Source organism: Rattus norvegicus, chromosome X (genome assembly GCF_036323735.1).
Source record: "Rattus norvegicus strain BN/NHsdMcwi chromosome X, GRCr8, whole genome shotgun sequence".
NCBI lineage: Eukaryota > Metazoa > Chordata > Mammalia > Rodentia > Muridae > Rattus > Rattus norvegicus.
In genome coordinates this window covers 75716873-75739122 of record NC_086039.1, presented here as the reverse complement: position 1 = coordinate 75739122, position 22250 = coordinate 75716873, and the positions used below count along the sequence as shown (strand labels likewise).

The 22250-nt window shown below is 38.9% G+C and overlaps 1 protein-coding gene and 1 pseudogene across 1 annotated transcript in view; both read left to right on the top strand.

Moving 5' to 3' along the window:
- Positions 1-4842, top strand: part of Cysltr1 (cysteinyl leukotriene receptor 1) — a 28593-nt gene extending 23751 nt beyond the window's left edge. The window contains exon 3 of the mRNA NM_053641.2: positions 476-4842. Coding sequence (NP_446093.1) covers positions 502-1521 — 1020 coding nt within the window. The 5' untranslated portion in view covers positions 476-501 and the 3' untranslated portion in view covers positions 1522-4842. The remainder of the gene's footprint in view (positions 1-475) is intronic.
- Positions 4843-14989: 10147 nt separating this feature from the next.
- On the top strand, positions 14990-21113 carry Lgals8-ps1 (galectin 8, pseudogene 1; annotated as a pseudogene).
- The last annotated feature ends 1137 nt before the right edge of the window (positions 21114-22250 follow it).

Here is a 22250-nt window from a genome sequence, read left to right as displayed (position 1 = left end):
AAGTGAAAATTTAGAGCAGTCCAATTTACAATAGGAAGGGAATATTTTATCTAGATTTGGGATTAACAAGAAGTCTACCAGGCAAACATAGATGACAAAAGGGGATGTCTGGAGGACCCAAACCTTCCTCCTGGGGGCAAAGTTCAACTGACTCTCTCCTCATAACCTGACAACAATTGCTTCCAGCTGTGGTGGATTGCATGTGAGCAGCACTAATTGGACTCAGTGGATTATTTCTTAAACAGAGGGGGGGCATGAAGTTGGGAGGGAGGCTGTGCTATGAGGAGCTTGGAGAGCAAAGTGGATGTTGGACACGATCAAAATACATTGTATAGAAGTATGAAATTTTCAAAGAGTAATAAAAATGTATTAATTTTTAGTTGCACAGAAAATTGTAGTGATACTATGAAATGAAACATTGAGGTGCACTATAAAGATGTAGTTTAATTAACAAGATCCTTTTCATATGTTATAGGCACCAAGCAGACATTCCTGGAGAACATGGTTGGAGCTGAAAATATGACAGCATCTTTCAGTAATAACAGATGTCATGACACAATTGATGAATTCCGAAATCAGGTGTACTCCACAATGTACTCTATGATCTCCGTTGTGGGTTTCTTTGGCAATAGCTTTGTCCTCTATGTCCTCATAAAAACATACCATGAGAAATCAGCCTTCCAAGTATACATGATTAATCTAGCCATAGCAGATCTACTCTGTGTATGTACATTGCCTCTCCGTGTGGTCTACTATGTTCACAAAGGCAAGTGGTTCTTTGGTGACTTTTTGTGCCGCCTCACCACCTATGCCTTATATGTTAACCTCTATTGTAGCATCTTCTTTATGACAGCCATGAGCTTTTTCCGGTGTGTTGCAATTGTCTTTCCAGTCCAGAACATTAATTTGGTTACACAGAAAAAAGCCAGGTTTGTGTGTGTTGGAATTTGGATTTTTGTGATTTTGACAAGTTCTCCATTTTTACTGAGCAAATCTTACCAAGATGAGAAAAACAATACTAAATGTTTTGAGCCTCCACAGGACAAACAAACTAAAAAATATGTTTTGGTCTTGCATTATGTGTCATTAATCTTTGGTTTCATCATCCCTTTTGTCACCATAATTGTCTGTTACACAATGATCATTCTGACCTTACTAAAAAATACAATGAAGAAAAACCTGCCAAGTCGAAGGAAGGCTATAGGAATGATCATAGTTGTGACAGCTGCCTTTTTAGTCAGCTTCATGCCATATCATATTCAACGAGCTATCCACCTTCACTTTTTACACAGTGAAACTAGATCCTGTGACTCTGTCCTTAGGATGCAGAAGTCAGTGGTCATAACCTTATCTCTAGCTGCATCAAATTGTTGCTTTGATCCTCTGCTATATTTCTTTTCAGGTGGAAACTTTAGGAGAAGGCTGTCTACATTTAGAAAGCATTCTTTGTCCAGTATGACTTACATACCCAAAAAGAAAGCTTCCTTGCCAGAAAAAGGAGAAGAAATGTGTAAAGAATAATTCAGACCCATTTCCAGTGCAGAGCAATGAAAAGTAAATTCCTGACAAGCATTTTTTTAAATCACAATTTTAAAAAAGTTTCCCATGAGTAGTTTACAAATCATTATATGTATGACATTTATAAATACCATTATTTGATATTTTAAGTGTTCAAAATTCAGTTTCTAACTGTGAACCAACCCTTCGGTTTTTCAATGACTCACCAGAAAGTGGAGAATGTTTGTGGTTCTGAACTATAAAACTGAGTATGAAATCAAGAATATCAAAAGGGTTACAAAAGTTATGTACTAGACTTTTGAGTCCAGCTTTTAAATATAGCTTGGAAATTAGCAAATAGTCATCAGTCACCCTAACATATCCCTTTGCATGCATGCCATGAGATGAGACCTGGAGATGACCCAGGACCTACAGAAATGTACGGTCATGGTTTCCTTTGTAGTACAGACTAGCTAGGTAAAGCAGTGCACTGTCTTCCAGAAGAGAATGTTCAAGTGCTAGAACACACCAAGATTCAGCCAAGAGCTCCGCAGGCTGCAGGAAATTTACCATCTGAAAAGTAAGGAAGATAAATCCGATCAAAGGCCAGTTTGTTTCTTAATTTTCTTCTGCCTTTGACTCAAGCTGTCCACTCCCCCCCCCCAAAGAATGATTTTGTTCTTGCTCACTACAGTTCAATCCCAATTCTACATGTAATCCTTCCTTAATGAGTAAGGCAACTGGCATTTCCATATATGAGCAGAAGCAATCAAAATTCATCTGAAGTAAAGGAAATAGGTCTACTATTCTACACAAGTTTTGTTGGAATCAAAATTAACTATGTCAGATACCAGAAGAAAATTTGAATATCCATGTCATTAATTCTTTAATAAGTATATGCACTTATGTATATATATAAATATAAGTAATATATCTTGTTCTATGACATGCATTTATAGTAAGTTAATTATGAAATATATTTTTGTTTTATACTTCCTGCTTTTTTCATTAGCATGTTGAAAGTAATAATTGTTTATAGTGATTTTCATATTATAGCAGAAACTTTGTTCTTAAAGCAAACCATTGAAAACAACTTGATTGTTTGATATGATATTCATTGGCAAAGTTTTGCTGAAGGCCACTTTGCCCCAACTCTGAGTTTCAAAAGTCACATTACATCAGAAGGAATAAATGATAATAGAGATGGAATAAAGAAAAACCATGAATGGAGTTCTATCTGCACCAGCCACATGTAAACTTTTTAAATTTCACTTCTGCTGGACCCCTTGGGAAAAAATTTAAAGCATAATGAAGAGAGGACTCTGAGGATCAAAACTAACTGGAACTCATTGATTTCTGTTGAACATGTCTGAAAATTGACAGTGCCTATTACTCTTGTTACCTCTTGCTTGAGACAAATATGAAACATATTTGTCATAAGACTTCAGGCCTCATTTTCTACATTTCTGCTTTGTAGTAGAAGGGCCCAACACTGGAAGCCAAGATGTCTGCATGCTAACCTGGTCTCTTTTAACTTTTAACAAAGTTAACGTAACTATGACCAAATCTTATAAGCCTAAAACCTTAACTTTCTCAGCTGTAAGATGAGAATGATACTTGTTTTGCTTTCTTATGGACATTTGCAGGATTCAAATATGGGCAGATATGTTAAAATTGTATCCTAAAATGTATTATAAGATGCCATTTTAAAGTATTTTTAGGAGAGTTGTTAAATATGCTAACTCATATCTATTGTATCCATTTTAATTTTGAAAGAATGAGAACAAAATACTGCCACAATTTAATTCTAATGCATATAATCATGTTGCTCATTTATTCCTATGTCCAAGCTTTTGTCTGTATTTGCAATTTCACTCACATATGTACCCATATGTACCATATAGATATTCCACAAAACTTCAGCCACATGCAAACGTACAATGAATGTATTGTTCTTTCTTGAACTATGCCTTTATAGCTGATACCATACAACTTACTTCTTACTACTTTTTCCAGTTTCTCCATGTGTCTTAGTATTTTCTCATAAAGGGAAGTGCTCTGTGTAGAAGTATCAATTCCTTGAGGTTAAAAATTACATCCTTGAGGTAAAAATACATTATATATATATATAATTTTTTATTTTAAAAGCTTTTCAAATGTTTTAAATGCTTTATCTGTGCCAATTCATAAGTACAAAAGCCTCATTTTGTCAGCAAGCTTTAACCAAGATTGAACTCTAGGCATTCTGTTGCTAAACTATATTCTTAATTTGCTAGGTATCTGTGCCATCATTTTCATGTACAAAGTGTCAGGTATACATGATAAATAAGTTCTAGAGGTTTACTATGTAAAATTATGCCTTCCATTATCACTGTGCCTTTATTTTTTTAATAGGACAGATATGCTTTGCTCTTACTGCAAACAGATGAGAAATACATGATTGAGCAATGAGAGACAGAGAGAGAAATTGGATGAATCGATGATAAATTAAAGTGTATGCTTTTTAACGCTTTTTAAAATATTTTACTTATACATATGTATCTGCATGAATTTTTAGTTTTTATTTATGCTCTCATATATTATATCCCAACTCCAGTTTCTCCTCCTTTCCCTCATCCCAGTTCTCCCTCTCCCCAATTCCTGTGTTCCCTAGATCCTCTCCTCCTCAACTTCTTTTCAGAAAAAAGCAGGTTTCCCAGTGATTTCAAACAAACATACCATGAAATACAATAAGACTTAGCATAAACCCTGATATCAACCCAGTAAGAAAAAGGGATCCCAAGAACAGGCAAGAGAGTCAGAAACAACCCCACTCCTACTGTTAGGACTCCCATAAAAAAGACAAAGCTATACAACCATAATGTAATATGCAGTGGACCTAGCTCAGACCCATACACATTCAACTGCTTCCCTGATCTCCATTTCAGTTCTGTGAGCCCCTATGAGCCCTGCGTAGTTGATTCTGTGGGCCACGTTCTCCTGGTGTCTTTGAATGCTTAAATGTGTAAATTATATGATGAGCATTACACATACTTATGATTTAGCCCAAAGAATGCTGTAAAAGTCACTTAGAATATTGAAATTAGAAGGTGCTTCATATTTGCAATTCCTAGTAGCAAAATAATAATAATCTATAGCATTAACACTCCACAGTCTTTACATATATCCCTATGGTCACTAGCAGCCTTTTCAAATCTCATCAGGTAGTCAAAACTGTTTATCATTGTATACTTAACTTTTTATTTCATTCAGCAAGTATTGTATGTATCCCTAAAATGCATTTCTGGTCTTAAGCAAATGTTCTGTATGTTAAGTTTTAAAATAAACAATTGATTTTGTGGGTTCTTCTTAGACTGTAAACTGGTTTTTGTGATTATAAAGTCTCCTGAGTTTGCAGGAAAGTAAATATCCAAGTACAATTTTAATTGGCCTTTTAAGATAATCAAATATATCTTTCAAGAACTTCCTCTTACTAAAACACTAGTGATTCGCACTACAAAAAAATTTACAACTTTGAAAGGTGAGATTAGTGTTATAGTGATATAAACTCAAGAGATACATTTTCATGAAGATGATCACATTAGAAGGTTGGAAAATAATATATTCTACTTTGCTTCATGTGTGTGACCTGGGTTAGATTATCTTTGAACAATACAAAGATAGAATGTTGTTCTTTGGTTCAGCCCTCTGTTAGTCTAAAAGAAATTACAAGTCATTTCTTGGCCTTTTGTCTAAGATCAAGTGTAAAAACAAAAGAATTTCTAAATCCTCATTCATTTGCTAATCGTTTCACGTTTCTATGTATTATATAATTTCTTCCATCATCACCACTAACTCATAAGAATATATTTCTGATCAAGGACCTCCACACAAAACCAGATGCATTCAAACTAATAGAAGAAAGCATAGGGATGAACCTAGAACACATGGGCACTGGGGAAATTTTCCTGAACAAAACACCAATGGCTTATGCTCTAATATCAAGAATGGACAAATGGGACCTCATAAAATTACAAAACTTCTTTAAGGCACAGGACACTGTCATTAGGACAAAATGGCAACCAACAGATTGGGAAAAGATCTTTACCAATCCTACATTTGATAGAGGGCTAATATCCAATATATACAAAGAACTCAAGAAGTTAGACTCCAGAGGGCCAAATAACCCTATTAACAATAGGGTTCAGAGCCAAACAAAGAATTCTCAGCTAAGGATTACTGAATGGCCAAAAAGCACCTAAAGAAATATTCAACATCCTTAGTCATCAGGGAATGCAAATCAAAACAACCCTGAGATTCCACTTCTCACCAGTCAGAATGGCTAAGATAAAAACCTCAGGTGACAACAGATGCTGGCGAGGATGTGGAGAAAAAGTAACACTTCTCCATTGTTGGTGGGATTGCAGACTGGTACAACCATTCTGGAAACCAGTCTGGAGGTTCCTCAGAAAATTGGACATTGAACTACCTGAGGACCCAGCAATACCTCTCTTGGGCATATACCCAAAAGATGCCCCAACATATAACAAAGACACATGCTCCACTATGTTCACAGCAGCCTTATTTATAATAGCCAGAAGCTGCAAAGAACCCAGATGCCCTTCAACAGAGGAATGGATACAGAAAATGTGGTACATCTACACAATTGAATATCACTCAGCTATCAAAAACAATAACTTTATGAAATTCACAGGCAAATGGATGGAACTGGAAAATATCATCCTGAGTGAGGTAACCCAATCACAGAAAAACACACATGGCATGCACTCATTGATAAGTGGCTATTAGCCCAAATGCTTGAATTACCCTAGATGCACAGAACACACGAAACTCAAGAAGGATGACCAAAATGCGAATGCTTCGCTTTAAAAGGGGAACAAGAATACCCTTGGCAGGGAATAGGGAGGCAAAGTTTAGAACAGAGGCAGAAGGAACACCCAATCAGAGCCTGCCCCCACATGTGGCCCATACATATACTGTCACCAAACTAGATAAGATGGATGAAGCAAAGAAGTGCAGGCCGACAGGAACTGGATGTAGATCTCTCCTGAGAGACACAGCCAGAATACAGCAAATACATAGACGAATGCCATCATTAAACCACTGAACTGAGAACGGGACCCCCGTTGAAGGAATCAGAGAAAGGACTGGAAAGCTTGAAGGGGCTCGAGACCCCATATGAACAACAATGCCAACCAACCAGAGCTTCCAGGGACTAAGCCACTACCCAAAGACTATACATGGACTGACCCTGGACTCTGACCTCATAGGCAGCAATGAATAGCCTAGTAAGAGCACCAGTGGAACGGGAAGCCTTTGGTCCTGCCAAGACTGAACCCCTAGTGAACGTGATTGTTGGGAGGAGGGCGGTATTGAGGGGACAATGGAGAGGGAAACACCCAAAGAGAAGGGGAGTTGAGGGGTTAGGGGGATTTGGCCCAGAAACTGGGAAAGGGAATAACAATCGAAATGTGAATATGAAATACCCAAGTTAATGAAGATAAAATTTTTTAAAAAGCTATAAAAAAGTATAATAACATATATAGATATATATGCTATAATGAAGCCCATTATATGTTTACTTCAAAAATAATTTTTAAAAAACTGGGAAGTTGTTTTAAGGTATTTATCTTAATACAAGAAAAGATAAAATTTTACTCTTGGAGGGAAAAATAAACTTACTTAGCTATTATTCAAATAAATCTAGAGGTTCCTCAAAACCCTAAATGACAGAACTATTATATGAAGAATATCATTTTTAGATATATACCTGAAGGACTCTAGTCATAACATACATATTTACTGCTGCACTACTTAAAGTAACCAAAAAGTGGAAGCCACTCAGATATCCATCATCAAATAAGTGAAAAAAGTTGGAATTCTGTACAGCTGCTAAGAAAACTTAAATTGTGACATTTTCAGGGAAGCAGATACGAGAAGCCATTATGTTTATCTGGACTCAAAGAAACAAATACTTCATATGAAGAAATATATTTACATTTCTATATGTTTATTTATACATATTATTTATATGTGGGCTATGAAAGGGGGAAGTAGAGATCTTAAGGAGGTGGAAAATAAAGAAGGTGATTGAATACCTACAATAAGAAAGCAGAGGCCTTAACTGAGGAAGGAGAGAAGAAGCATGGAAAATATCAGTGTAGGGAAGAAATGAATAAGGACAATTTATAATAACATACACGTTGAAGATGCCAATACATTCATGGTAACCTAAACTTTTAATTTTAAAATATAAATAACAAAAGTTTTTGACTTACATGTTTGATGTCAATTTTCCCTCTAAATGATTTATGCCAGTTTATTTCCTTTTAATAATGATAATGTTTTTATTCTCTTTATAGATGTCTTTTGAATTTAGGTTATTAGAAATTTGAAAGCATAACAATCTCTTCTGGATTTCACAGTTTAACTAGCCAAGAAAGATTTTTGCTAATTAGCAAGGCATAGCCTCAGCCTTGAGTGTTGAGTCAGTGTTGGGTAGCAGGTTAAGGTTCTTTGTTCTTCACTGACCTGTCTCTGCTGGGGACAGATAGATAGATAAATAGATAGATAGATAGATAGATAGATAGATAGATAGATAGATAGATAGATAGATAGATAGATAGATAGATAGACAGACAGAGATACATATGATACAAAGAAGATAGATACCTGCTCAATTTATATGGTATTTTTAAATGTCTTAATTTCAAAAATACATCACTCTGGATTTTATTTATTTATTTATTTACATCCCAAAAATGCTTCCCCCTCTCAGTCCACCCTTGCAGAGTTCCTCTCCCAGCCCCCCTCCCTCTGCTTATGAGAGGGCAGCACCCCACCCTGGTATTCCCTCTATGCTGGTACATCAAGTCTCTGCAGGATTTGATGCATCATCCCCCACTGAGGCCAAAGGAGGCAGCACTGTTGGGGAACGGATATCACAGACAGGCTACAGCTTTAAGGAACTCCTGTGCTCCACTTGTTGAGAGGGCCACATGGAGACTGAGCTGCAAGTGTGCTACTTATGTGCCAGGGCCCTCATTACAGCCCGTGTGTGTGCAAATATCCAATAGTAGGGATAGGGAACCTGAAGAGATCACATCCAGGAGCCAGACAGGACGCTCAGTGGAGGGATGGGGATACCAACTCACCTACAAAGCTTTTCATCCAAAATCGGTCCTGTCTAAAAGAAATGCAAGGACACAGATGGAAGAGAAACTGAAGGAATGGCCAACCAGTGACTGGTCCATTTGAAACCCATCCCATGTGCAAGCACCAAGCCCTCTCACTATTGACATTCTGTTATGCTTGCAGACAGGAGCCGAGCAGAGCAGCCCTCTGAGAGGCTCTACCCAGCAGCTGACTGAGACAGATGCACATACCCACAGACAAACATTAGACAGAGGTCAGGGACTTCTATGTAAGAGTTGGGGGAAGGATTGAAGGCTCTCAAAATGACAACCCCAAAGGAAGACCAACAGTGTTAACTAACCTGGACCCCTGGGAGCTCCCAGAAATGAAGCCACCAACCAAGGAGCATACACAGGCTGGTCCAAGGCCCCCTGAACATATGTAGGACAAGGCTGCCTTGTCTGACCTCAGTGGGAGAGGACAACTAATCATGCAAAGACTTGATGACCGAGGGTAAGGGAATACTCAGGGGAGCTTTCAAAGACTGAACCACCAAAGAACTCCAGATCCTTATAGACAGTTTAGACATTCTCTCATATTACTCTCTGTGATCTCTTATCCAAAATCTTTCCCTTTTCCTGGGAATGAAATATGAGCTATGCTATGATTCCCTATCTGATTTCAGTTATCTCTCAAATATTTACCAGAATGAACAAGGCATTTTGCAAATAATATCCATTCTACTTCCTCCACTAAGAGAGGGGAAATGTGACTTCTCTTGGGTTCACTATATCATAAAGTGACATTATAGTAAGAAAAAGAATAGACTTTTGGAGGATTACTAGACATTAGCTCTAAAATGGCAGTCATTTCAGAAAAATTGAAGTTCCACTGTGATGTAGTGATCACAGAGCCTAAACTCAGATATCTCAATGAGTCTAGTGGATTTCTGAGTATATGCTGTGACTGTTACTCACATGCTGAAAGGAATAATGTGTATAAACATAGTCAATAATTTGTAGACTCCAGAACCTCTTCTACAAAACATATTTAACTATGAAACAATATTGCATTTCTGGAGAAATTTCAGAGATTAATGCCACTGTCAAGGGCTTGAAAGATACAAGTGATTTCTACCACAGCCTCACTAAACTCACACAGTCAGTCTGTACATAAAACAGATGGACCTGGAAGAATAACAGTACAATATTGTAGGCTTAACTTGGTGATGACTACATTGCAGCTGTTATACCAGCTTCAGCTGGTCTAGCTACTTCAGCCAATTAACTCATCCCCTGGAATTCAGTCTGTAGCTATTTATATGCCAAGTCTTTTATCTCCATATCTGTTCAAAAGACCATGAAGCAGTTCATTTTACAGCCGCCAAGCCTAGTAATATACTTTTACCATCCCCACCTCAGTGATATGTAAATTCATGGTCCCTTTGTCATAATTTAATCTGAAGAATACTCATTCGCCTTGACATTTCCAAAGATATGCTGGACCTTTCCATTCCTGGTACTATGTGGACTAAACTCAGACAGAAGAAATAACTAGGGTAAATATGTTGTTAAGATATTTGAATGTCAGAGAATGGGGTATAAATATAACCCAGATTTAGAAGTCTTCCACCTTAGAAAAATTTCTGGAGAACCAACAGGAATCTGCCCAGCTAACACTTCTAAGTCCTGTCCTGTAACCAAATGTTTAAAAATGTTCAGTAAGTATCTTTCTATCATGAAAGCCCCCTTTTCTTGTCAATTGTGCTACTTCAGGCTATTTACCACAAGACTTAAAAGCTACTGATTTTGAGTATATCCTACATTAAAAAGGCTTTGCTACAGTTCCTCTATCATCACATGTCCAACACGTAGAATTTTGGAGCAAAGCTCTACTATACTCTTCAGATTATTATACTCATTTTTAAGAACTAGTTTGAGATTTGCTACTAGACCATCACTGTGATTCACAGATGTAATCTGAGCAACCCATTATGAAATTGAATGTTCTCTGACCATTAAGTCACATAGTTACACATCCATGGCATAAGATTTCATCATCAAATGAAAGATAAATACACACACACACACACACACACACACATGCACACACACACACATATAAACAAACTTACCAGACTCTAAGACCCAACAAGTTTACTTGAGAAAGTAGGCCAAATGTCCATGGTTCCCAGTCCAGCTACATTATATTTTCTCCCTCAACCAATACCTATAAGAGAATGTAGGATGTAATACACTTCATGGGGAATTCCCTCAGCAAGTTGACTGAGGAAGAGAACAGTAAGGTCTAGTTTCAGATGGTTCTAAATGATACCAAAATGTGATGTGAACTAGAAAGCCAAAGCATTATCTGAGCCGTCTCTGGAAAGTAGACATGAAAGAGAACCCTATTCAGCAGAACTTCAATCAATTAAGCCCAGAGTCTGCCCAGATGTATAAGGCCCAGCATAGAAAGAAAAATAACACACAAAAAAACAAGGCAACTTATATCCAAAATATACAAAGAACTCAAGAAGTTAGACCGCAGGGAAACAAATAACCCTATTAAAAAATGGGGTTCAGAGCTGAACAAAGAATTCACAGCTGAGGAATGCCGAATGGCTGAGAAACACCTAAAGAAATGTTCAACATCTTTAGTCATAAGGGAAATGCAAATCAAAACAACCCTGAGATTTCACCTCACACCAGTGAGAATGGCTAAGATCAAAAACTCAGGTGACAGCAGATGCTGGCGAGGATGTGGAGAAAGAGGAACACTCCTCCATTGTTGGTGGGATTGCAGACTGGTAAAACCATTCTGGAAATCAGTCTGGAGGTTCCTCAGAAAATTGGACATTGAACTGCCTGAGGATCCAGCCATACCTCTCTTGGGCATATACCCAAAAGATGCCTCAACATATAAAAGAGACACGTGCTCCACTATGTTCATCGCAGCCTTATTTATAATAGCCAGAAACTGGAAAGAACCCAGATGCCCTTCAACAGAGGAATGGATACAGAAAATGTGGTACATCTACACAATGGAATATTACTCAGCTATCAAAAACAACGAGTTTATGAAATTCGTAGGCAAATGGTTGGAACTGGAAAATATCATCCTGAGTGAGCTAACCCACTCACAGAAAGACATACATGGTATGCACTCATTGATAAGTGGCTATTATTACCCTTGAATTACCCTAGATCCCTAGAACAAAGGAAACTCAAGACGGATGATCAAAATGTGAATGCTTCACTCCTTCTTTAAATGAGGAAAAAGAATACCCTTGGCAGGGAAGGGAGAGGCAAAGGTTAAAACAGAGACTGAAGGAACACCCATTCAGAGCCTGCCCCACATGTGGCCCATACATATACAGCCACCCAATTAGACAAGATGGATGAAGCAAAGAAGTGCAGACCGACAGGAGCCGGATGTAGATCGCTCCTGAGAGACACAGCCAGAATACAGCAAATACAGAGGCGAATGCCAGCAGCAAACCACTGAACTGAGAATAGGTCCCCCGTTGAAGGAATCAGAGAAAGAACTGGAAGAGCTTGAAGGTGCTCAAGACCCCAAAAGTACAACAATGTCAAGCAACCAGAGCTTCCAGGGACTAAGCCACTACCTAAAGACTATACATGGACTGACCCTGGACTCTGTCCCCATAGGTAGCAATGAATATCCTAGTAAGAGCACCAGTGGAAGGGGAAGCCCTGGGTCCTGCTAAGACTGAACCCCCAGTGAACTAGACTATGTGGGGAGGGTGGCAATGGGGGGAGGTTTGGGAGGGGAACACCCACAAGGAAGGGGAGGGGGGAGGGTGATGTCTGTCCGGAAACCGGGAAAGGGAATAACACTTGAAATGTATATAAGAAATACTCAAGATAATAAAAAAAAAATAAAATAAAATAAAAAAAAAAAAACAAGGCAACATGTTTCCCTGAAAATTACCAGGCCCACAGTAATGCCTTCCCCCAAAAGAATGACTCTGGAGAGCTTCCAAAAAAGAGCTGAAAATAATGATTATAAACATAGCTAACAACTCAAAGAAAACATGAAATATTACAAGAGAATAAAAACAAAGAACTGAATAAAATAGGACTTCGATTCGGGATAAGAAAATAGAATTTAATAAAGAAGTAAAATCTGGTCAGTGAGATGGCTTCAGTGGGTAAAGGCACTTATAGCCAAGCCTGATAACCTAAATTTAGTCCCTATGAACTAAATGCTGGAAAGAGAAAACCAATACCCACATGTTGTCCACTGACCCTCATACACATGCCAGGGTACATATTTGTGCACATATACATGCAAATTTGTTCAAAGAAGAACGAAAGAGTTGTAGAATTTCTTAAGAAAACATAAACTAAAATTAAGTTCAAAATTAAAAACTCAGTAATCCAAATAGAAAGCCATACTGATACAGTGGTTCATAGGAAAAATGAAGTACCAGGGCTGAAATACAAGGTAGAAGAATTTGATCACTCAGTAAAAGTCAATGATAGATTTTTAAAATAAGTATTAAAATGAATAAACATGGGAGTGCTATGAGGTGCCAATGAAAAGACCAAACCTCTAAATTACGGACATAGAAGAGTATCTTATCGAAGGCATACAAAATATTCTCAATAAATCATGCAAGAAATTTCCCCAAACCTAAAGAAAACAGGAACTATCCAGATACAAGAGGCCTTTAGAACACCAAATAGACGGAACCAGAAAATAAGCTCTCCATGATATAGTTAAAACTCTAAAAATATAGAATGAAGAAAGGGCATCGAAAGCTACAAGAGAGAAGGGCCAAATCACAGTAAAGATACATGCTTCAGAATAATAATAGCTGGTTATTCAATAAAATCTTTCAAAGCCAGAAGATCTTGGAAAGATGTATTTCAAGTTCTGAACAATCGCAACTACCGACACAGAATATTATGTAGGGGAATTTCCCCCAAGTTATTTGATTGGCTGATGAAGATGACCGGAAGCCAATCACTGGGCAAAGATAAGGAGACTGGATCTTCCAGGCAGGAGAGGAAGAAAAGGGGAGAAGGACAGAGGCAGACAAGATGGAGGATGGAGGGAGACAAGATGGAGATGAAGATGAACCAGAACCATGTGGCCTGGACAAGCTGCAAGTAGCTAGGGTTTTCATAGATGGGCAATAGAGTAATGTAGGGCACATTTGTCCAATCAGGGAGCTTGGTCCCAGATGTACTGGAAGCCCCTGTGCTACAAGGGCAGGCTGAGCTAACAGAAAAAGCTGCAGCCTCCAAAAAAGATAATAGGGAGATTATATTAAGATAAAATGCTCTAATAGTCCTATAAGATACTCATATTCTCTTTAATGTGGGCTCCACGGGAATTTTTAGTTAAATATCCTAGACTGACAAATTAGAGAAGCCTGAATAATAGGCTTATACTATGTTTGTTTAATTTTCTTTACTTGTTTTAAATTGTTTAATTATCAAGATGGGTGTGATTTTGAATTTTGTGGTTATTTTATTATTCCTCTGGGAGAAAGGTCAAGCTAAAACTTTTCCTAGTTACTAGCTAAAGATCATACAAATTTGGGAGGAAGGTTTGTGTTTGTGTTCTTAGAAAAGGTGATTAGATTCTGGACACCTTCCAGAGTTAGATGGATCAGATATGAGAGAGACCCCCCCATAAAGAACTATATTCAAGAGAATCAAACAAAAAAAGGTAAAGATTCTTTGTGTCATCCTTCACAAAGTTCATAATCCTTGCTAGTACTCAGCATCATCTGCACATTGAAGGATTGAGCACTTCCATAGTGCATGTGGCTTTGTCTTTTCCTGCACTCCAAGAAATTCTAATCAGGGGCTTACTGTCTTTGCACCTATAGTCATTTCCCCTTTCTTATAGCGAGGTGGCACAGAGGCTCAGATTTGTCACAAGTCAATTTTTAATGTGTTGTCAATGGTCACTTGAAGGCAACCCCACCCCAATTTTGTTTCTTTGTTTGTTTATTTGGTTAGTTGGTTTGGTTTTACTTAACTTTATTATTTTAAAAACTTGCAAATAATTAAAAACATCATGCACCAAAATTAACCAGATTCAAAATCTATACAACTCAATGAACCTCTATACAGTTAGAATAGGCAATCAAATGGCAGCTGTGGAGCCTCATACCAAATTTTACATTTTCAGTATCTAATATGTTTTATGCATTTGCCCACCACCAAAACAAAAGAATAAAACTTTATATCCTCTTGTAACTTTTAATTTTTTAACCCTATTAGTAATGATGGTTATTAAATGCTTTAGCCTCCCTTATAGCTCACCACCTACAAGAGGTAGTGGAAAAGAAAGGATAAGGGGGAAGTGGATCTGTTTAGAAATGGTTCTTTGGAGCAGATGCAATCTGCATTGTCAAGAAATCAGCAGTTCGGTTTACAGGTAAGTAGCTGCAGCTTGATCCACTAGAAAACACTTCACGGATATATCGGCAGTACAATTTGGTTGTGTCAGAATAGCAGCAGCAGTGTTAAAGACCTTTCAGGAACAGTCAGGCCTCAGCCGAAACACTATGAGTCAGCAGGAGGGGACAGGGCCAACAGAAATGCCAGGGGAAGTTCTTGGCTGTTTCTCTCTCCATGAATCCAAGATCAGTGAAGACTAAAGACTAACAAGCACTGTACAACTAGCTCTATAAGCAAGCCTGGCCAAACCTATGTCACGGTCCGTTGAGACATTTTTTATATTCCCACTAAACATCATGTGTCTTCTATGGGTCTTGTCTCACTACATGTCTTGTCTCAGCATCTGAGTCTGTCTCAGTTAATACACTGTGCCAATCATCCTGAGTCTGTGGAAACAGCAAGAAGCTGCAACACACCACCAGAAGTTTTTTGGTGAGTTTCTCTCTATGGAGTCCTGACAAACAGAGCTCAACTACACAATGTAAGGCAGACTAATACATGTGTGTCATTAGAAAAAAATTCATTACTTGTCCTTTCATGTGATTGTTTTAGCAGAATATCCTCTCACCTGTGTCATTTCATCAAAATATTCCTTCACATGTTAGCCCCAGCAAAACACCCTCCAACACAACTGACTTTCCAAAGAACCCGTAAGTTTCCACTTCATCCTCTTTCACAACTTACATTCATTACCTGCATTCAGTATTTTTTCATTCCCCTTATATTTAGCATTTCTTATCTCTTCATGTTATATTTTAACCACTTACAAATTTATTTACACATATACACTTGTTATTGGCTAAATCTCACATTTGACATGTGGATTTTTTTCTTTCTAAAATTGTCTGGTATCACTTAATGTTATACATTCGAAGTCCATCCATTTTCCTGTAATTTTTTAACTTCATTTTTCTTCTACTTTTATTTTTCTCTCATACGATATACCCTGATAGCAGTTAGCCCTCTCTCTACTCCTCTCACTGTACCAGACCTTCCTTCTCCCCTATATTCAATCACCTACCCTGTCTCCCCCAGAAAGTAGCAGGCCTCCAAGAAACATCAACTGAACAGGGTACAACAAGATTCATAAGATGAGGCATAAACCTTCACATCAAGACTGGATGAGAGAGCCCCGTAGGAGGAAAGGAGTCTCAGAGAAAGCAAAATATCCAGGGACTCACCCTCTGCCACAGTTAGGAGTCCCATAAAACACCAAGCTAACACCCATAGCATATATGCAGAAGACCTAGGTTAGCCTAATGCAGGCTCAGTGTTTTTCATTTCAATCTGTAAACTCCTATGAGCCCTTCTGAGATTATTCTGTGACCTGTGTTCTCCTGCTCCTTGACCACTCTAACTCCCACAATTCCTCTTCCCAAACCTCTGCAGGATTCCCCAAGCTCCAAATGGAGGGACCTGATATAAACCTCCAACCTGAGATGTTTCTCCGCTTACATTTTAGCTGTGGGTCTCTGCATCTGCTCCCACCAGATGCTGAAGAAAATATCTCTGATGATGACTGGACTAACCATCAAACTACGAGTATAGAGAACATCATTAAGTATCATTTCACTGATTTTTGGAGCCATTTGTATTTGTTTCTATATGAAATACATGAACTGTCCAGCCTCTGGTTCCTAGCCTTCCACACAGTGTCAGGCATAGGCTCCTTCTCATGCCCTGGACCTCAAACTGGACCAGTCATTGGCCACTCCCACATATTCTGTACCAAGCACATTTTGCAGGGAAGACATAATGTAGGTCAAGGGTTTTATGGTTAGTTTGGTATCCAGATTTCTATTCTGTAGCAAACAGAATACCTTTTCAAGCCAAAAAGACTAGCATGTGTGGGTGGGAGCTCCATATGGGAACCAGTTTAACTTCTATACTTTCAATGAGCTGTGTGGATAATGTCCTCAGCAATGTCCTCCAGCCATGAGTATTGAGAGAGCAACTTTCTGTCCTAGCATCAACCTGGGTTGTTTAGGGATCACCAATGGACGTTCTCAGCCAACAACCCAACCAAATGTAGCCCAGTCTCAGCAGGGTAAACTATGCCTAGCTACAAAAGATGTCCAGTCCAGACTGAAAATCCTCACTTACTAGAAGTCACACTTGGATAACTGTCATAGATTCTGGAAGTTTCCACAGGACTAGGTTTTCCCAACAACCCCCAGTGTTCCCCTATAGGCTTAGATTTTTTTAATTGGATTTTTTTATTTACTTACATTTCAAATGTCATTCCCTTTCCTGGTTTCCTGTCCATAAACCCCCTATTCATTCCATCATCCCCCGCCTTCTTCTATAATGGTAATTCCCCACTCATTCACCTAGGCCTTCCCAACTCCCCTCCCTGATGTTCCCTGACACTGGGGGATTGAGCCATGGCAGGAACAAGGGCTTCTCCTTCCATTGGGGCCCAACAAAGACACCCTCTGCTACATATGCAGCTGGAGCCATGGGTCTGTCCAAGTGTTTGGACAGAATTTCTTTGAGTTGTGGTTTATTCCCTGGGAGCTCTGGTTAGTTGGTATTGCTGTTCTAATGGGGTTGCAAAACACTTCAGTTCCTTCAATCCTTTCTCTAAATCCTCCAAAGGGGACCTCATTCTCAGTTCAATGGTTTGCTGCTAGCATTTGTCTCTCTGTATTTGTCATGCTCTGGCAGAGCCTTTCGGAAGACAGCTATATCAGGCTCCTGTCAGCACAGAATTCTTGGCTTCAGCAATATTGCTTGGGTTTGGTGGCTATATGTATATGGGCTGGATCCTCAGGTAGGGCAGGCTCTTCAATGGCCATTCCTTCAGCCTTTGTGGTTTGTTGGAACATCTTTTGGGTGTATGCTCAAGAGAGGTATAGCTGGGTCCTCAGGTAGGAGAATACCCTATAGAAGAAGGGGAGGGAGACGGGATAGGGGGCTTATGGACAGGAAACCAAGAAAGGGAATAACATTTGAAATGTTCATAAAGAAATATCCAATAAAATAAAATTAACTCAAACAAATCAGTAGCCTTCCTCTACTCAAAGGATAAACAGGAAATGACACCTTTCACAATAGTCCAAAATAATATAAAATACCTAGGTGTGACTCTAACCAAGCAAGTGAAAGATCTGTATGACAAGAACTTCAAGTCGCCGAAGAAAGAAGTTGAAGATCTCAGAAGATGGAAAGACCTCCCGTGCTCATGGATTGACAGGATTAATATAGTAAAAATGGCCATTTTTCCAAAAGCAATCTACAGATTCAATGCAATCCCCATCAAAATTACAACTCAATTCTTCATAGAGTTAGAAAGAGCAACTTGCAAATTCATTTGGAATAACAAAAAACAGAGAATAGCCAAAACTATCCTCAACAATAAAAGAACTTTTGTGGGAATCACCATCTCTAACCTCCATCTGTATTACAGAGCAATAGTGATAAACCTGCATGGTTGGTAAATCAATGGAATAGAATTGAAGACCCAGAATTGAACTCACACATCAATGGTCACTTGATCTTCGACAAAGGTGCTAAAACTATCCAGTGGAAAAAAATGATATCATTTTCAAAAAATTATGCTGGTTCAATTGGTGGTAAACATAAAGCCCTATGCAAAGCTCAAGTCCAAGTGGATCAAGGACCTCCACAGAAAACCAGATACACTCAAACTAATAGAAGAAAAAGTGGGAAAGAGCCTCAAACACATGGGCACTGGGGAAAATTTCCTGAACTGTACACCAATGGCTTATTCTTTACGATCAAGAGTCAGCAAGTAGGATTTCATAAAATTGCAAAGCTTTGTAAGGCAAAGGACACTGTCATTAGGACAGAATGGCAACCAAGAGTTTGGGAAAAGATCTTTACTAATCCTACATCTGATAGAGGGCTAATATCCAAAATATACAAAGAACTCAAGATGTTAGATTCCAGGGGATCAAATAAACCTATTAAAATTGGATAAAGAAATAAAACAAAGAATTCTCAACTGAGGAATATTGAGTGCTGAGAAGCAACTAAAGAATTATTCAAAATCCTTACTCATCAAGGAAATGCAAATCAAGAGAACCCTGAGATTCCACCTCACACCAATCAAAATGGCTAAGATAAACAACTTGGGTGACAACAGATGCTGGCAAGGATGTGGAGAAAGAGGAATACTCCTTCATTGTTGGTGATATTGCAAGCTGGTACAACTACTCTGGAAATCAGTCTGTTGGTTCCTCAGAAAATTGGACATAGTGCCACCTGAGCAACCAACTATACCACTCCTGGGCATATGTCCCAAATTTGCTCAAACTTAAAACAAGCACACATGCTCCACTATGTTCATAGCAGACTTATTTATGATAGCCAGAAGTTGGAAAGAATCCAGATGCCCTTTAACACAGGAATGAACAGAGAAAACATGGTACATCTACACAAAGGATTACTACTCAGCTATCAAAAACAATGACTTCCTGAAATTCACAGGCAAATGGATTCAACTAGAAAATATCATCCTGAGTGAGGTAACCCAATCACAGAATAATACACATGGTTTGTACTCAATGGTAAGTACATAAGTGGATTTGAGCCCAAAAGCTCGAATCACTCAAGATGCAATCCACAGACCACATGAATCTCAAGAAGGATGCTTCACTCCTTGTTAAAAGGGGGAACAAAAAATTCCGTAGGAGGGAATATGGAGGCAAAGTTTAGAGCAGCGACTGAAGGAAGAGTCATTCAGAGCCTGCCCCACATGTGGTGCATATATAAACAGCCACCAAAACTAGATATGATTAATGAAGCTAAGACATGCACACTGACAGGAACTGGATATAGATCTTTCCTGAGAGACATAGTTAGAACATGTCAAGTACAGGAGCAAATGCTAGCAGCAAACCACTGAAATGAGGAGGAATCAGTGAAATGATTGAAAGAGCTGAAGGGACTTGCAACAACAATACCTGGAGTGCAGCACCTACTACTACCTGGCTGGGGACAAGTTTTCACTTTGAGTAATCTTTAAATGAAGAGTGGGTAAAGCCCATATGCAGAAGAGAGATTCCAATCAACAATATCAATAAGTCAAAGAAGAAAAATATTGTCCTTAAGCAATCTACAAAATATCATCTATAACCCAACAATCCCCTATGTCAGTACCATTACTGAGCAGTTGAAGCCTGACTCTTTGATTGTAATCCGTGGGCATGTTCCTAAAGATTCAGAAAGATTCCAGGTAGACTTTCAGCATGGCAACAGCCTGAAGCCGAGAGCTGATGTGGCCTTCCACTTTAACCCTCGCTTCAAAAGGTTCAACTGCATTGTTTTTAACACACTGACAAATGAGAAATTGGGCTGGGAGGAGATCACCCACGACATGCCCTTCAGAAAAGAAAAGTCCTTTGAGATCATGATCATGGTGCTAAAGAACAAATTCCAGGTGGCTGTGAATGGAAAGCACATTCTGCTGTACGCCCACAGGATCAGCCCAGAGAAGATAGACACACTAGGAACCTACAGCAAAGTGAACATTCACTCTATTGGGTTCAGATTCAGCTCCGATTTACAGAGTATGGAAACATCTACTCTCGGAGTGACACAGATAAGTAGAGAAAATATACAAAAATCTGGCAAGCTCCAGTTGAGCCTGCCATTTGAAGCAAGGTTGAATGCCTCCATGGGCCCTGGACGAACTATTGTCATTAAAGGAGAAGTGAAGACAAATGCCAAAAGCTTTAACGTTGACCTAGTGGCAGGAAAGTCAAGGGATATCGCTCTGTACTTGAACCCATGCCTGAATGTGAAAGCATTTGTAAGAAATTCCTTTCTTCAGGTTGCCTGGGGAGAAGAGGAGAGAAATATTACTTGCTTCCCATTTAGTTCTGGGATGTACTTGAGATGATAATTTACTGTGATGTCCAAGAGTATAAGGTTGTGGTAAATGGTGTGCACAGCCTGGAGTACAAGCACAGATTTAAAAACCTAAGCAGCATCGACACACTAGCAATTGATGGTGATATCCATTTGCTGGATGTAAGGAGCTGGTAGCTACCATGACTGCCAAAACCCTGGAAATGCAAAATGACTTATCTGATGCTGGCCATGTCAAATGCATCTAGCTTTTACCACATTGTTTATATTGTTAAGTTGAGCTCTCACAACATCAAATCCTACTAGTGTTGTCAGGCCTGGCTCTGCAGTGTGGCAATCTCTACATTCTGAGGAACACATCAGGGCAATCACAGCTCACTGCCAGCAAGGCTCTGCACACTGGGTCCCTCTCATAAAACCGCACTCAACAAATATTTAGGTGCCTAATATACTACATATGCTAGTTGACAGGAATGGCAAGCGTACTTCTTGTGCACATTCTCTGAGTTGGCCAGACACTGCAGTGCCCACAACTTGTGTGGTTCCTGTTTTCTGGCACTTGCGTGTCACGTGACCAGTTTCTGATGTAGGGTCTTCCTGCAAGCATTGCATTTACCCCACTTAGGGACCTTTGCAGTTAAGGCCAGAAAAATATACTAATGGATGGAAAACACTACTTCCCCAGTAATCCTTTCATAATCAACATTCTATCATATCATAATTGAAGACTGCATAACATTTATTTAGTTCTCATTGCTTTAAACTTTATAAAATATATGATGTTGAACACAGCAGAAAAACTGAGGCCAAAACGTTGAATTATGACAAAACAAGTGTTCTGCTGTGGCAAGGTGAGGTAGAAGTTTATAGTTTGTAAAACCCTCTTGGATAACTAACACCAAGGTATACAGTGAATATATAAAACAGGCACTATCAAAGCAAAACCTACCCAGGAGGGCAATGTGAAAAGGTTGAGTTGGTGTGAAGACCAGCCCTCGTGCCTTTGGATCTCAAGATGTCGGCACAACATCAGTGAGGTCAGGCACTGCTATGTCTGCTAAGTCAACTTGTATTAGCAGATACAGCTTCGTACTCCTGTATCCTCCAGGATTTGACTGGAGCCCTAGGTAGTCTTTCTTCACTGGTTGTCACAGATGTCAAAGGTTTGGCTGTTGGGAAGGCGAAGGGTTAATTTCATCAGGTAATTGTATGATATTAAACCACAGGATAGCATTCTACCAGGGTTTAGGAGTATTCAGTCAATTTGCCCAGATATACATACTCATATCGAGAAAGTGATACCATCAGCAATCTTACATTATAGGAAGTACTCAAGACAGCAAC